Source organism: Lagopus leucura, unplaced genomic scaffold (assembly GCF_019238085.1).
Source record: "Lagopus leucura isolate 7727_CA_CO unplaced genomic scaffold, USGS_WTPT01 Super-Scaffold_100018, whole genome shotgun sequence".
In the NCBI taxonomy this organism is placed as follows: domain Eukaryota; kingdom Metazoa; phylum Chordata; class Aves; order Galliformes; family Phasianidae; genus Lagopus; species Lagopus leucura.
This window is the reverse complement of record NW_024962272.1, coordinates 167,664-183,441: the sequence shown is the minus strand read 5'-3', so window position 1 is coordinate 183,441 and position 15,778 is coordinate 167,664. Positions and strand designations below refer to the sequence as shown.

The 15,778-nt window shown below is 39.0% G+C and overlaps 1 protein-coding gene across 6 annotated transcripts in view; it reads right to left on the bottom strand.

Annotated features, from left to right (window-relative positions):
• JAK2 (Janus kinase 2) overlaps window positions 1–15,778 on the bottom strand; it is an 87,505-nt gene that overhangs the window by 39,721 nt on the left and 32,006 nt on the right. For 5 of the 6 annotated variants that reach the window (XM_042877330.1, XM_042877325.1, XM_042877326.1 and 2 more), the window contains 3 exons: window positions 11,137–11,389; window positions 2,337–2,460; window positions 1,451–1,568 (listed from right to left, as the gene is read on the bottom strand). In XM_042877330.1, coding sequence (XP_042733264.1) covers window positions 1,451–1,568; window positions 2,337–2,460; window positions 11,137–11,356 — 462 coding nt within the window. In that variant the 5' untranslated portion in view covers window positions 11,357–11,389. Of the gene's footprint in view, window positions 1–1,450; window positions 1,569–2,336; window positions 2,461–5,246; window positions 5,287–11,136; window positions 11,390–15,778 lie in introns of those variants that run through there. The other variant, XM_042877331.1, reaches the window with a different exon arrangement.

The window sequence follows — 15,778 nt, the reverse complement described above, 5'->3', positions numbered from 1 at the left end:
CTGGCTCTATTCTTTTCCCCTTCAAAACTAGTTTAAAGCTCTATCAATCAGTTCTGCTAGCTCAAGCACAGAAGTCTTCCCACCTTCTAAGAAAGGTGCAACTCAATGGTTGCCAGTGGGTCTCAACTTGAGAAGGCTATTCCAAGATCAAGAAGCAAAATTCTGCAGGTGACACCAGCCTTGGAGCCACCTATTCAACACCTGGGTCTGCCTGTTCCTTTCAACATTTCTCCAGGCTTCTGGGAGGATAGAGAAAAATATAACCCCAAGACCCTGATGTCCCTTCTGATTTCTCTTGGACTTTTTTGCTACCTCATCACCATGGACACGAAAACCCACTAATAGACATTAAGTAGAGAAACACACCAGGGTAGTGAGTTTTGTAGTGATGTCTCTTACCCAAGATGGCAATAGACTTTCCTATGGTTTGAGTCTGTTTGGTATATGAGACCCTCTGTTCCTCTCAGAAAGGAGTCACCTATCACAAAAACACTTCTTGTATTGACCGAGGTGCTGATGATATGGGTGAAAGGCTGTCTAGCCCTAGGTGATCCTGCAGCCTGGATGAACCTTCATCTACATCATCTATCTGTTCATCAAATTCCAAAGCTTCTTTCCTTATGTAAAAGGGCACCTGAATGTGAGGGTGAGATGGGCAGGGAGGAGATTCACCTGCCACTCCCAGCAGAAACCTGCCTCTATTCCCCTCTCTCTCCTTGCTACCTTCCTTCCTCCTGTTTTTGAGAAGAGAGATAGCCCTTCATTTCTTTTGCTGTGGTCAGCTAAAGCATCTGTCTTGGGGATGGCAGAGAACAGCTCCGCCAGTCAGTCTCCTTCAACTTCCTGATGTTCATCAGCCCACTCATCTCCTCCCAAAGCTCTGTCCACAGGCTGAGAAATACTTCCATCTGGTCATATTTCCTACAGGTGTGCTCACTGCTGTCACCGGACACTGATGGAAAGCTTGGGCACATCCTGCAACCTGAAACCTGGATTGCTTCATGTTCCTTCAGGAACTCTGTGTAACTGCATCGGTTTCTGTAGTTTGAAAGGCTATAGGTGTCACAGAAGACACAACTATCTGCTGAATGGATACCATAACCAGAGCTGTTGGAAATGGCAGACAGACAGCAACTTGTCATACAAACTGCAATGCTAACATATGTGGAGAATGTTGTTCCACATTATAACAGTCCAAAATGAAAGTCACAGTAGAAAAATTTTCACGTGGTGGCACTAGATGGGAACTGCACAGTCTCCCTGCTCTCCCCACAACCGCTATTTGAACTTCACCTCTGCAGAAATACAATGTGACACAAGCTTTAATTTTTCTGTTTAAAAGCTTCAAACTGTCAAAAGAATTTGCATAACTACTATTAGAAGTGAAAGGGAGAAATACCATCAACCTTTCTAAGTCTGCATTTTAAAGATATAATCAAGAAAATCATACCTGTGCAAATAGGTAAGACATGACAAGATCATCAAGAACAGGGCTTTCTGAACCCCGAATAATGCCATAGCGATATGCTCTGCTTGTGCCATTGCAATACCAGTGAGGAAAATAAAACCTGTTAAAAAATATTTAAGTAAATGACAGTGAAAACATACACTTGTTTACCTACACCAAAAATTACATATTTTGTAGACTTAAAGTAAGTGCTGGCTGTTCTGCTGCTCTGAAAAGCCAATATTAAGCCCTCCAAAGTCAACAGAAGGATTTGATCTAGTTCTTGGTGTGTAGTACAACACTTAGAGGGTGAGAAGCTGCACTGGTAAAAACAATGAGCTCTGCAAATCTACCCTTACTAATCAGAATACAGAAGATCTTGTGTTACTCTTTCAGTTTCCTCTAAAACAACTCCTAAAGAAACAATCAAGTTATCAGGTTACATTATGCAATTTAAAGAAAAAGCAGCCTATTCCCTAAGGAAAATGGTGATTGTAGATTTAGAAGCCCACATTCAGAAATCAGGGTAGACAAAAATGGATCTACTGCAGGCATCCACCTGACTAAAATAATCATTCTGCATTTCAGAACTCCTACTGACTCCAAATGGGCAAGTAAGGAGATAGAGATATAGTATTCCTAAGGACAATATTATTTTAATTCCTCATACATTTGAATTTTTTCTTTCTCCAATTTGAAATGGCATACATATAATATGTATACAACTGAAGTTACTTGATTTTTATTCTCTTATCTGTCTTTTATCCAGATCTCACCAACAGTGTCTGTAACAGAGAAATTACAGTTCATCTAACTACATTACTGACTGTATTTTCCTCACACACTTCTATACTATCATGAAAAGTGTGTAACATTTGCTTTGGATTACCTTATCCGGTACAGTAGTATTAGTCTGGTTGCTTCATCTATGTGAAAAATGTGATTTGGAGGATACCAAACTCTATCTGTTTCACTCATGAGTGCAAACATGTTATGATACACTGGCATGATACCTAAATAAAGAACAGAGAAGTATTTATAAGAATTTGTTTTCATAGAGAATCAATCTTACTATGAAAATTACATTGTTAAAAGTAGTAGATAACACATGTTCTCCAACTATTCATTACACAGCTCTACCACTGTCAACAGCATTGCAGAGATCATCTTAAAACCTGCAGATTTTTTTCTGGTTTGTTTTCTCATTCTTTAACAAGATTGTACTTACTTGTTACTCTATTCTTAATGTTCAAATTATAAGATTTTATCTGGATGGCATTTAATACAATGGATTACTAGCCTTTTAGTTCAAGAAGTAACAATCAACAACAGTACGTTACTTTGTCCTTACCTTTTCCAAAAATCAAATCTAGCTATTGATTTCATTATTCCTGATTGACAAATAATCAGAGCCCATCATTACTAGAACAACCTGCCATTTACACTCAGTTAAGAACAAAACCAAATGTACAAAAATGGATATATTTTTTTCCCCTCAGAAAGCTCTCTTTCAGAGAACTCTTTCAGTGAGAACTGAGAATCAATTCTACTTTTAAACTGTGTAAATCTGTGAAGTACCAGATCTTCAGAAGCACAAAATTATAATTTGCCTTTGAGGCTTCTAACTGCAGGGTACAGTCTACCTTGAAAGACAGACAACAAAGTTCTGTAATATACCATACTGTTGTGTGTGATGCCAGTGTTATGATTTGGAAAACAGGTTAGATATCCAAGACTTTGCAGTATTAAAGAAAGAAATTCAACCACTGAAAAACTTACAAGACATAATGGGATACAGGTGCACAGATCAGAGAGTAGGATAAAAGTTGTAGGGTGAAAGTCAAGATAAGGAAATGAACCTGGGGATTACAACAGTTGGCTGAACATGAGACAGCAGTATGCCCAGGTAGCCAAGAAGGCCAATGGCACCCTTGCTTGTATAAGAAATGGTTTAGTCAGCTGGACCAGGGAGGTGATTGTCCCCTAATATTCTGCTCTGGTGAGGTTACATCTCAAGTACTGTGTCCAGTTTTGGGGCCCTCACTACAAGAAAGACATCAAGACCCTGGGTCATGCCCAGAGAAGGTCAGGGAAGCTGGTGAGAGATCTGGAGCACAAACCTTATGAGGTGTGGCTGAAGGAACTGGGATTGCTCAGTCTGCAGAAGAAGAGGCTCAAGGAGACAATAGCTCTCTACAACTACTTGAAGGGAGGCAGTTGGTCAAGTTTGGGTCAGTGTCTTCTCCCACACAGTTTGCTATAGGACTGGAAGGAACTGTCTCAAGTTGCACTGAAGGAGGTTTAGGTTGGATATTAGGAAACATTTCTTCTCTGAAAGTGGTCAAGTGCTGGAAAGGGCTGCTCAGGAATATGGTTGAGTCACCATCCCTGGAAGTGTTCAAAAAAACATTCAGATGTGGTACTAAGGGACATGGTTCAGTTGGAAAATATTGCTAGTAGGAGGACAGTTGGACCAGATGGTCTTAAAGGTCTTTTCCAACCTTGGTGATTCTATGATTCTATTCTATGAAATAAACACGAATATTTTAAATACCTCACAGATAGTGAGAACAAATGCAATTGCAAATAATGTTAAGAGACACAAGAATTCTGGCAAGAGGCAAAACACTAAAAATCAATTCCATCCTGAAGACTTAGAAGGAAATGACAGAAATTCACACAGAAATCAAGAGAAAGAAAAAGTTTTTTATAGACTTCACAGAATCACAGAACAACTTGGGTTCAGGGGGATGCCAAGGACCATAAAGGCCCAACATTGGCCACAGGCACGGTTGCCAACTGCTAGGTCAAGTACTAGATCAGACTGCCCAAGGCCCTATCCAAACTGGCCCTAAACACCTTCAAGAATAGGGTATCCACAATCTCTCTGGGCAACATGTTCCAGGACCTCACCACTGTCAGCAAAAAAAACTTCCCCCTGACATCTAATCTAAATCTTCCCTTCCTTAGTTTAAAATCATTCTCCCTTGTCCTATCGCTATCTACCTGTGTAAAAAGTTGATTTCCCTCATATTTCTAATTTTTTAAACTTTAAATATTGGAAGGCTGCAATGAAGTCTCCCTGCAGCCTTCTCTTCTTTTCCATTTTGAATAAGCCCAGTTTCTTCAGCCTGTCTTAACAGGAGAGGTTTACAGCTCTTGAAACATCTTCATTGCCCTCCTCTGAACTCTCTCCAAAAGCTCCACATCTTCACTGTGTTGGAGGGCCCAGACTTAGAGATGCAGTATTCTAGTCTGGGTCTCACAAGGGCAGAGTAGAGGGGGACAATCACTTCCCTTGCCCTGCTGGCCATCCCTCTTCTGATAGAACCCAGGATAACATTGGCCTTCCAGAGTGCAAGTGTGCATTCCTGGTTCATGTTAGGTTTTTCATCAACCAGGATACCTAAAGTCCTTCTCAGCAATGCTACTCCCAAGGAGTTCTTCTGGTTTGTATACATATCTGGGATTACTTTCACTCAAGTGCAAAACCTTCCACTTTATTTTGTTGAATCTCATTAGGTCCACCAGGGCCCATCTTTCAAGTTTATCTAGGTTCCTCTAGATGGCCTTCCTTCCTTTTGCTCTGTCAGTCACACCACTCAGCTTGGTGACATCAACAAACTTGCTGAGGGTGCATTCAATCCCATCATCTGTCTCACTGACAGGGAGTACTGGTCCCAAGATTGACCCCTGTGGGACACTACTTATTACCAGCCTCCACTTGGACACACAGCCACTGATCACAACCTTCTGGATGCAAAATTCCAACCAATCCCTTATCCACTGAAAAGCTCACCCTTCAAATCTTTATCTTTCCAGTTTCGAGATAAGGATGTGGTGCGGGATCATGTCAAAGGCCTTGCACAACTCCAGGTAGGTGACATCAGTTGCCCTCTCTTTGTCCGCTGATACTGTTGCTCCATCACAGAAGGCTATCAGAGTAGCCAGGCACAACTCTGCCCTTGGTGAAGCCATGCTGCCTGTTTCGGATCATCTACTTATCCATCACATGCCTTAACATGTCTTTTATGAAGATCTGTTACATGATCTTCCCAGGCACAGAGGTGAGGTCCGCCAGCTTGTAGTTCCCTGACACCTCCTTCCTCTCTTGAAAATGGGAGTGATGTTTCTCTTTTTCCAGTCCCCAGGGATTTTGCCTGTCAGCCATGACTTATGAAATATGATGGAGAGCATCTCAACAACTACATCAGCCAGCTCCCTCAAAACTCTGTGATACATGTTGTCTGGCCCCATGGACTTGCACACACTCAGACTCATGAGCTGACCTCAGACTTGCTCTGCCCTTACAGTGGCTGGGGGAGTTTGCTCCCACAGTTCCCAGCTAGAGGTTCGTAACAATGTCTAAGTGCAGGTAATTATTGAAGGAGGTAGGCCCTTGCCATCAAATCTAAAGCACATTTAATCATTTAGAAACAAATGAATCAACTCTAGGTATAAAACTGCGTAAGCACATAGAACAAAAAGTAATTCTCCCCTTAAGAACAAGCTTAAACTTCTTACAAATTGAGTATGTTGTGGGCAAAGAGCCAGCAACAAGGCTAAGCGCAAGTGCTCTTGTGTAGCTGTCAGATTAAGCTGTTGAAATCTACAAGCTAATCATCTGAGATAGCTCACCAAAACGTGCCAGGTCTACAAATACTAACACGTGATTTTCAATGGAAGAAAACAGAAGGAACTATGTGAAGTAACCAAAGAGGAATGAAAACAAAAAAAAATCCCACAAGAATAACTCTGAACAGATTAACAAATGAGGGACTGAGTGTAAATCAGGATGTAGCAAATTCATGGTACAGTAAGAAATATTTGATCTTAGATTTAAAAAAACAAACAAACAAAAAAGAAACAACCAATCACATTTTTTTTCTGGAGTTAAGAACAAGTCTGTCCTAACCCTAATCCTATGCAACTGAATTCAGTTGTGAAATCAGATCAGTTCATATTACAGATTACCAGTCTTCAAAGCAACAATAACTGACTTTAGTTCTGAGTCTGTGTGGCGTATGCATACAAAATTATCACAGAATATTTTGCAGTATAATGCAAGTAAATTACCAACCTATTTGAGATTCTAGCCAGATGCCAGACACCACTGAAGACAGTGTTGAATATTTATGTAGTCTCATTAAGATATTACCCCGTTAAAATCTGAAATAAGTTCACTGAACAATTCCAAGTAATTTTTAAACTCAAATGCTAAGGTATTGTGTTTCACCAAGTACATTACAAAAAAAGACAAATAAAAATAAAGAGAAACATACACATTTACACACAACACTTCAATACTTCAACCCAGATCACACCACTGCCATTCACAACAGAAACTGATTTCTTAAGTGAGGAACAGGACTTTGAAATTCTCCCTACAAGGTGAAATATAGTCATTAACAAAACAAAAAGAAATCCACCTTTGCTTCCCTCCTATGCTTAGGAAGTAATTTAAGCACTCATCCATCCTTCATACTTAATCATTTGTAATTTCATATGGTAGTTGGTATCTTTCACTGCTAGTGCTTGGGGACATATAGATCATGTGTTCATCAAGAAAGGGTGTTAAACCTCTTAATTCCTAAGGAGGAAAGAAAACGTGCAGGAGAGGGAAATTATATATATTAGCATCAGCATCAAAATGTTGCCAGACTTGAAAAATTTTCTACCATTACGCATTTAGAGAAAACCCATTTATTAGGGTCTTGAAAGTTGTCCATTAAGGTCTGATGAAAGCAAAGTTCAAACACTTCCTTTTTCTTGTAAATTTTGGCAGCACTAGTAATTGCAGGGATATTTCAAACAACTGGCACTATCAGGACTTAAGTGTTTTCTACAGAAACAATGAAAACCAAAAAGGATGGGGAAGAGTGGGAGGAGGGAAAGGGTGTCTGTGCATCTAAGCCTTCCCATGAAACCTAGACAATTAACCAATAGTGAAAATTTCTGAGAAATCATTTTCAATGCAAGTAAAATCAGAAAAGCTGTTCAAAGAGGTATTAAAAACCTCCACTGGTTTTCTGCACTTCAATAATCACATTAGCAAATAAAACAAAGAATAGTTAGAAGAGGCAACAGTGACTCAGACATAATAAAGTAGAATTACTCTCCACTTTTCATGCCTAGCAAGGCTATTAAGCAGATTGTCTGGACTACAGCAAACAAAACCAGAGCTGTCTCTTGGCAAGTATTCTGTTTAGTAGACAAGACTAAACAAAAAAGCCACAGCACCCTATACCATTTGTCAAGCAACATCATGAAAGTCTTTAACACAGCATAGTTTTAATCCTCAAACTTCTACCTCAAGCCTAAAAAAAGCCACAGCAAAAACATTTTTATAGAGCTCCTCCCTTTCCTCACTGTGCTTTCATAGCTCCACATCTACACTGATTATGCTATTTTTTTTTTTTAGTAAAAAATATAAATACTAAAAACTATTTAAAAGTATAATTTCATTTTAGATTAATTTGAAGGAGAAGAGAAAGGGAAAGGATTTAAGATGGTCATTAGCAAAAACAGATCTCAGATACCGAATTTAGAAAATGAATCTAATGCAATGATGCTATAACCTCTAGAATAATTTTTTGTATCTCATTTTGATAGTTACTTGTTCTAATATCATTTCCTTTCTTTGGTTAAGGCTTCCCTTCATTTTGTTGCAACTATTGTAGAGTCATCTTACAGGGCAGATGACATAGGTAAGGCTGATTGCTGAAAACAACTCATTGATTTAACCTTAAAGTCAACAGTTCTGGTTAGAAAATTCGTCAGTTTTATGTTCTGACAGTTTTTAATATCAAAATCCAAACAACGTACAAGAAGGTTTGTATTAACTACATTTTTCCCAAATTTGAATGCTGCTTTTTTGTTTGTTTGTTTTTAATAAAAAGAGGAAAAACCTAGCCACTACATGAATGTCTTGAACTGGCACTCAACTACAGAATATTTATACAGATGAAAATTTATAGAGCTAATATATGCCATATTCAGCAGATTTGAAGCCAAGCCAGCTGAGATAGGAAAACCTTCGATTGTTTAACTTGTCTAAAAGGTACACAAGACTGCTTGCCACAAGCAGCATTCATACTTTGATGTAACCAGCTCTGCCATCAAGGGATCTAGCAGTTACTCAAATCACGGAGAAAGTTCTTCAATATTTTCCAAATTTATTGCATCTCAGACATTCCTACTACCTAAACTACTCTCTTCTTTATCAAGTATATTGATTCATAGAAAATTCCTGAAAATTCTTGCCAATTTAAGCGTTCTTGGAGTATGTATGCTATGCAGACCTACAAGCATAAAATCTCATTAAAAAAAAAAAAAGTGAAAATGATTAGAAGTGATAGTTTGTAATTTAAGAACTGACAACTATTATGAAAAAGAAGCCCTACATACAAAAACCGTTTCAGTCTTCACACCAATTCAGAAGGTAATGAAGTTACAAATTCCTCTGACAATCTGGCAGCAAAATACTGCCGTGGTAGCTGTCAGGCAGAAACCACTCTTCAGAAGACTTTCTCCATCTTAGCTTTAAAAGGATGAAGGCTCAAGATAACAAAATATTTCATTTATAGAAGCAATTACAACACCACTGCAAATATGAATTGCAAACTGATAGTGATGTAACAATAGCTAAAAAGATAAAACCCACTCAGTAAGGAATTCTGTTTATACAAAATTATTTCCTAAAATAGTCAGTTATAGAAGGATACATCTGGAAGCTAGAAACCAGTCAAACCCACAAAATGGAAGCTAGAAGACTTGAGAAAGACTGGTGGCGTCTGAGAAAACAAGAAACATGAAGTCTTTAGATAATGTCATGGGAAATACAACCAATTGGATTCCTAGGTTAGCAGGAATTATATCTTGCATGTTTGTGACATGGACAAGAAGAATATTGTACACGGCCTGGTCTGCACATATTCATGGGAAATTGGAGATGGTGCAGAAGACAGTAAAAAATGAAAATAGTTAAGACATTCAAACTATTGAAATCCATCAAAAATCTTCATTAAAAATGATCTAAAAATAATATAATGATGGTAATGTAAGTGTCTCTCTAGCAGTGGTGATGGGGAAAGGATGGAAAAAAACATGACTTTAAACGAACATCTGAAAACTGAAAAAAGGTGAATTTAAATTAGAGAAGAGAAAATGGAAATAAAAAGTAGACAAGAAATAACAGTAGAAAGCTGCCTGGTTTTCTGGAAGCTGAGTTTTAAATAACTGATTTGTTAGAAGAGTTAGAAGAATTTATGACGTTCTCTCTATGACGAAAATAACCTAGTCAAATAAATAGTAAGAAAAAGAAAGTACCTGATGTCATCCCAGCTGATCACACAATATATTCCTTCAAAGACTATGCTATTCTAACATAGACATACATCAAACATACTAAGTTTGACGTACACAAGACCTTATTACTTTAATATTCTGGCAAGTTGATATGAGAAGATTAAACTTAAAGAACATTTTATTCCTCCACTTTCTAGTGAAATCATTCTCTAGTTAATCCCCTCAGCACTGGTCCTCCATTGCAGCAGCAGTTAAATGTTTTATGGGAACAAATATAATCTACTGTAAAAAATTCACCACTTCAGCATTCAAAAACTGAAGAACCTCCTCCCCTATGCCAACTAGCCTTACATACTTATTAAATACTGTACTTGAGGGTATTACAGCCATGTTAGTATTAAAAGTCCAAAAACACCCACCAAAAACACTGGCAACAATGCTAAGTAATGTTCTCTTACTACAGAATTCACAATAATCGATAAGTCACTAAGGAGACGTTTCCAAAGTGGGTACATGTTTGTGACACATTGGAAAACAAATACCTGAAATTATGATCACTTCTTTTAAAGTCATTTGCACCTGAAATGTGGCATTTGGAGAACTAAAAGACAAAGTCTTGTATGATGGACAGTCCCAAAAAGAGACAGAGACACTGTGTGCTGGTGCACACATGTTCATAATGAAGTCTCTTTAGTATCTGGACTTTGAGATTAATTTTTTTTGTATCCAAATTGCCCAAATTCAGAGATTCAAGCTGTTGCTGCAATGAAAGGAAAAATCCTCGCACAAAACACATTCAAATTGTTTTACTATAGGTCTCAGCACCTATCTATGGTCTGAGTAAATGTAACAATTGAAAGGCATTGTTAACTAGACATAGGATTATTTATTTATTTATTCTAAAGTTGATTACATATTTGCTGACTTAACTTTGTAAACGATTCAAAAGAAAAAAGCCACAGACATAGTGGTCATATTAATCTAATATACCATTTTCCATCTAAAAAGTGATTCATTTATAGTAAATAAATACCTAGTAAAGTGAAGCATTTAAAGTAAATAAATAATATAAATAAATATAAAAATATGCATTATACATTTATATTACATACTTATATTTACATAAATATATAAACATACATATTACAAATACAAATGAATGCAGTAGACATGGTCACCAGATTATAATTGCAGCTTCACAAGCTTTCTGATAGCAACAGAAGCCTTGCGCTAATCACTGCTGATAATGATGAGTTGAAAAACATTAAAGAGATTAGCATTTCTGTTAAAACACCAGTATTATGATGAGCTTTGGTTTATTAAAAGCTCTCTTGCATCAAGTGCAATTATACTGTCAAAAAAACCACAGCATGTATACTTACCACATGCTTTGCAGGCAACAGTGCAAATCTCTTCTGCAATGTATTCTCCAGCTGGAAATTGAAGATAATCTCCTCCTGTCTTCCCAGGTGAATAATAAAGGTACACTTGAAGCAATGGCTCTGTCTGCTTGGGTGCCCTAGTATTCCCAAGGATGTCACCATTCTGGTGTACAGTGGCAGTTGCTGTGCCTTCTATATTAGCCATTGTAAGACAGGCCATTGTTTTCCTTTTGTTTCTGTTCAGAACATTTGTCTAAAAGAAACGTAAAGAGTACTTTCTGAATCACTGCATACAGTCTTGCTCGCAATACTTTTATCTAACAAAAGCACCCTTCTGACACAAGGAACATAAACACTTATTACTGAGAATAAGAGAACAGCTTAGAAGGTCCACTAAAAGTTGAGTTTCTCTTTAATTTTGTAGAATCACAGAATGGCTTTGGTTGAAAGGGTGCTCAAACATAATTTAGTTCCAACTCCTTGCCATGGGCAGGGTTGCCAAGCACTTGACCAGAGTGCCCAGGAACCCACCAAGCCTGGCTTTCAACGCCCCTGGGAATGGGACATCCACAACTTCTCTGGGCAACCTGTTCCAATGCCTCATCGCATTGGAACAGGTTTCTTCCAAATTTCTTCCTAACATCAAACTGAAATCTCCCCTATTTCAGTTTAAAACCACTTCCCCTTGCCCTTGTCCTGTCATTTTCCACCTGTGTAAAAAGTTGGTTCCCCATCTCCTTGTAAGATCCTTTCTTGAAGATTGCAATGAGGTCTTCCCAGAGTCTTCTCCTCTTCAAGAGAAACAACAGTTCCCTCAACATTTCTTCATAGGTGTGGTGCTTCAGCCCTCTAACCATCTTTGTGGGACTTCTCTGGACACACTCCAACTGTTACATATCCTTCTTGACCAGGCCTGGAGAACCTACTACACAGTACTCCAGGGTGGGGGTCTCACCAGGGTAGAGAAGAGGGGGACAATCACCTCCCTCTCTCTGCTGGTCACCACTCTTCAGATGTAGTCCAGGATACCACTGGCCTTCCAGGCTGCATGAAGGAGGCTTACCAATGTGGCTCCCATCTACAAGAAGGGCTGTAAGGAGGATCTGGCCACAGGCCTATTGGCCTGACCTCGGTACTAGGGAAAGTTACAGAGCAAATCATCTTGGGTGAGATCACACAGCACATGCATGGATTCCAGGGGATCAGATCAACCCAGCACGGGTTCATGAAAGGCAAGCCATGCTTGACCAACCTCATCTCCTTCTATGACTGGGTGAGCAGACTGGTAGATGAAGGAAAGGCTGTCGATGTAGTCTACCTAAATTTCAGCAAAGCCTTTGACAGCAAAGTTTTTGACAATGGAAACTGGCTGCCTGTGGTCTGGACAGGTATACCTTTTTGGGTAAGGAACTGGGTAGAGGGCTGTGCCCAACGAGTAGTGGTTAATGGAGTTAAGTCAGGTGACCTGTTACAAGAGGTGTCCCCCAGGGGTCGGTACTGGGGCCCATCTTGTTTAATATCTTTATTGATGACTTAGATGAAGGGATTGAGTGTATCCTCAGTAAGTTTGCAGATGACACCAAAATGGAAGGTAGTGTCAATCTGCCTGAGGGTAGGGAGGCCCTTCAGACGGATTTTGATAAGTTGGATCACTGGGCTGAGGTGAATGGGATGAGATTCAACAAGGCCAAGTGCCAGGTCCTGCACTTTGGCCACAATAATCCCATGCAGCACTATAGGCTTCAGGCTGAGTGGCTGGATGACTGTGAAGAGGAAAGGGACCTGGGGGTGTTGTTTGATGCTTGGCTGAACATGAGCCAACAGTGTGCTCAGTTGGCCAAGAGGGCCAACAGCATCCTGGCCTGCATTAGAAAGTGTGGCCAGCAGGAGCAGAGAGGTGATCATCCCCCTGCTCTTAGCACTGGTGAGGCCATACCTTGAGCACTGTGTTCAGATTTGAGCCCCTCACAACAAGAATGACATTAAGACCCTGGGAATGTATCCAGAGAAGGGCAATGAAACTCGTGAGGGGTCTGGAGCACAACCCCTATAAGGAGCGGCTGAGAAAGCTGGGATTTATTTAATCTGGAGAAGAGGTGGCTCAGAGGAGACCTTATTGGTTGTGGTGAGGAGGGGTTTGGCCTCTTCTCTCAGGCAACAAACAAAACCCAAGAAAATGGCCACAGGTTGTACCAGAGGAGGTTTAGATAAGATACAAGGAAAAACTTTTTCTCTCAGAGGGTGGTCAGGCACTGGAATGGCCTGCGCAGGGAGGTGGTGGAGTTGCTATCCCTGGCAGTGTTGAAGAGGCGTCTGGATGAGGAGTTAGCAGATATGGTTTAGTAGCTTGTGGCAACAATGGTGGCGGGAGGATAGTTGGACTAGATGCATCTTGTAGGTCCTTTCCAACCTTGTGATTCTATGATTCTACTGCTATACTGCTGGCTCCTGTCCAGCTTTTCATCAAACAGAATCCCTAGTCCTTCTCTGGATGGCTGACGTCAATGAGTTCTTCTCTCATTCTCTCTATATTCATATCTAGGATTGTCTCAGTCCAAGTGCAACACCTTGCTTTTGACCTTACTGAGCCTCATTAGTTCTCATGGGCTCACTTTTCAAGCCTGTCCAGGTGCCTCTGGATGATATCCTTCCCTTCTATTGTAGTGACTGCACCACTCAGTGTTATCAACAAACTTGCTGAGCATACACTCAACCTCACAGTCTCACATCTGTTAATAAAGATGTTGAACACCAGTCTCAAGATGTACCCATACTGGCCATAATCTATAAAGCTTGCTGTTATGAAAACTATGAGGGCTACTCTGCAAGTAATGCTTCCTATTTTACATGGGCTGCTCTGAAAGTAATGCCTCTTATTATCTTATGTTGGCCTATGACATCGAAGGGAGATGTTAGTAGTAAAGCATTTGAACCTTCCCACCAAAATTCTCTTAACATTTTGTTGTTATACGACACATGGCAGCAGAGGGGCAGTTTGACAAAACAGCATCTGACATGGCCATGTGTATGAAGCAAAGATGTGTCACTGAATTCCCCCATATGGAAAAAATTGTTCCCACTGACATTCATTGATGTTTGTTGAATGTTTATGGAGACCAAACAGTGGATATGAGCAGTAAGGCAGTGGAGTGGCGCACTGTAGCAGTGGCAAAGATGATGTTAAAGACAAGCCATGTTCCAGACTGCCATGGACATCTTCACAAGCTTGGAATTCAGGCTCTTGTTTATGGCTGGCAAAAATGCATAGATCATGGTGATAACTATGTTAAAACTAGTGTTTTTAGCTGAGAATTTTCTCTGACAAATAGCATTACTGTTCTCTTGATATTTGATGTAGTTTCCATCAAAGTAAATAAGCATTACTTTTGGATAGACCTACATATACTGCTTTATCATAAAATACCTGTTTGGAGAGTTACTTTTAATTTTTTCCCCCTCTCAAAACTACAGTTATTAAGGAAAAGTTGACTATATGATTTATGTGGGTTTACATTTATATGGGTTAAAAATGACCTGCTCTACTAAAAAAAGATCACAATAGCTAAGCCAGCAGGAAAAAGGCTTAACACCTCAAAGGAATAAAGTATTCATTTCATGATCTATGTAACAAATAAAAATACTCAATTTACATATAGAAGAGGACAGAACTATGCTAACTTAATAGCAAATACAAACAGAAAGCCAGCAAAACAAAGCAAAAAATAAAGTACCCAACAAGAAGATCATGACATAATCAATAGAAAAATACATCATTTTAATTTCCAAACTGAAGCAACAGAGAGCTAATATATCACAGAATCATAAATCTACATTTCTAAGTAGAAGTGAATTTGGGCTGTGGGCCTCTGGGCCTCAGTCATATATTGCCATGAAGGTCTTTCAGCTGCAAAGACCGCCATCAGGCAAACAATGCTCAATGAAGGGAATAAATGTGCATTTCTATTAAGCCACCCAGAAATTCATGTTTTGTTGAAGAAAATAACCATCGCATTGAAGATTTAATATACTCAGAATAATATAATAATATACTCAGTACTCCCTACTTATCTGTAGGTAAGTTACTCACAGAACCCACACAGGTATTTGTTGTGCAAACAGATGCAATGTACAAGACCCATATATATCTGAAAGTTGATATCCAACATGCAACCAGAACTCAGTGAAATTAAAAATTACCAGTTCACTTATAAACATTTTTGCCATTAGTATAAATAACAAAATCTTCTATGAATATGTTTTGATTTGGTGATCAAAGCAGCTATCTGTAAGAGATCTGATTCTGGAACTAAGGAACAATTAATTTGATCCAATAGGGTTATTTTGATATTTCTAATATTGATCATATTTGAAGATTGAATTTTTAAAGGATTAATTATTACTCATGCTGCTCTAACAACCACCAGCATTTACAACGCAACATGTTTATACGCACTTTTCTGTTTCTGCCTGCAACTCCAATGCACCGAAGGATTGATTCTACCTTCCATGCTGTCCTGCACTTATTTAAAATAACAATATAACTTCAACTAGAAAGGAGAATTAATTAACAGATTGAAAATAACCACAATGTAGGAAAATACATTAAAATGCATAGGGCATAAAAAGCCCTTCACGATTTAAT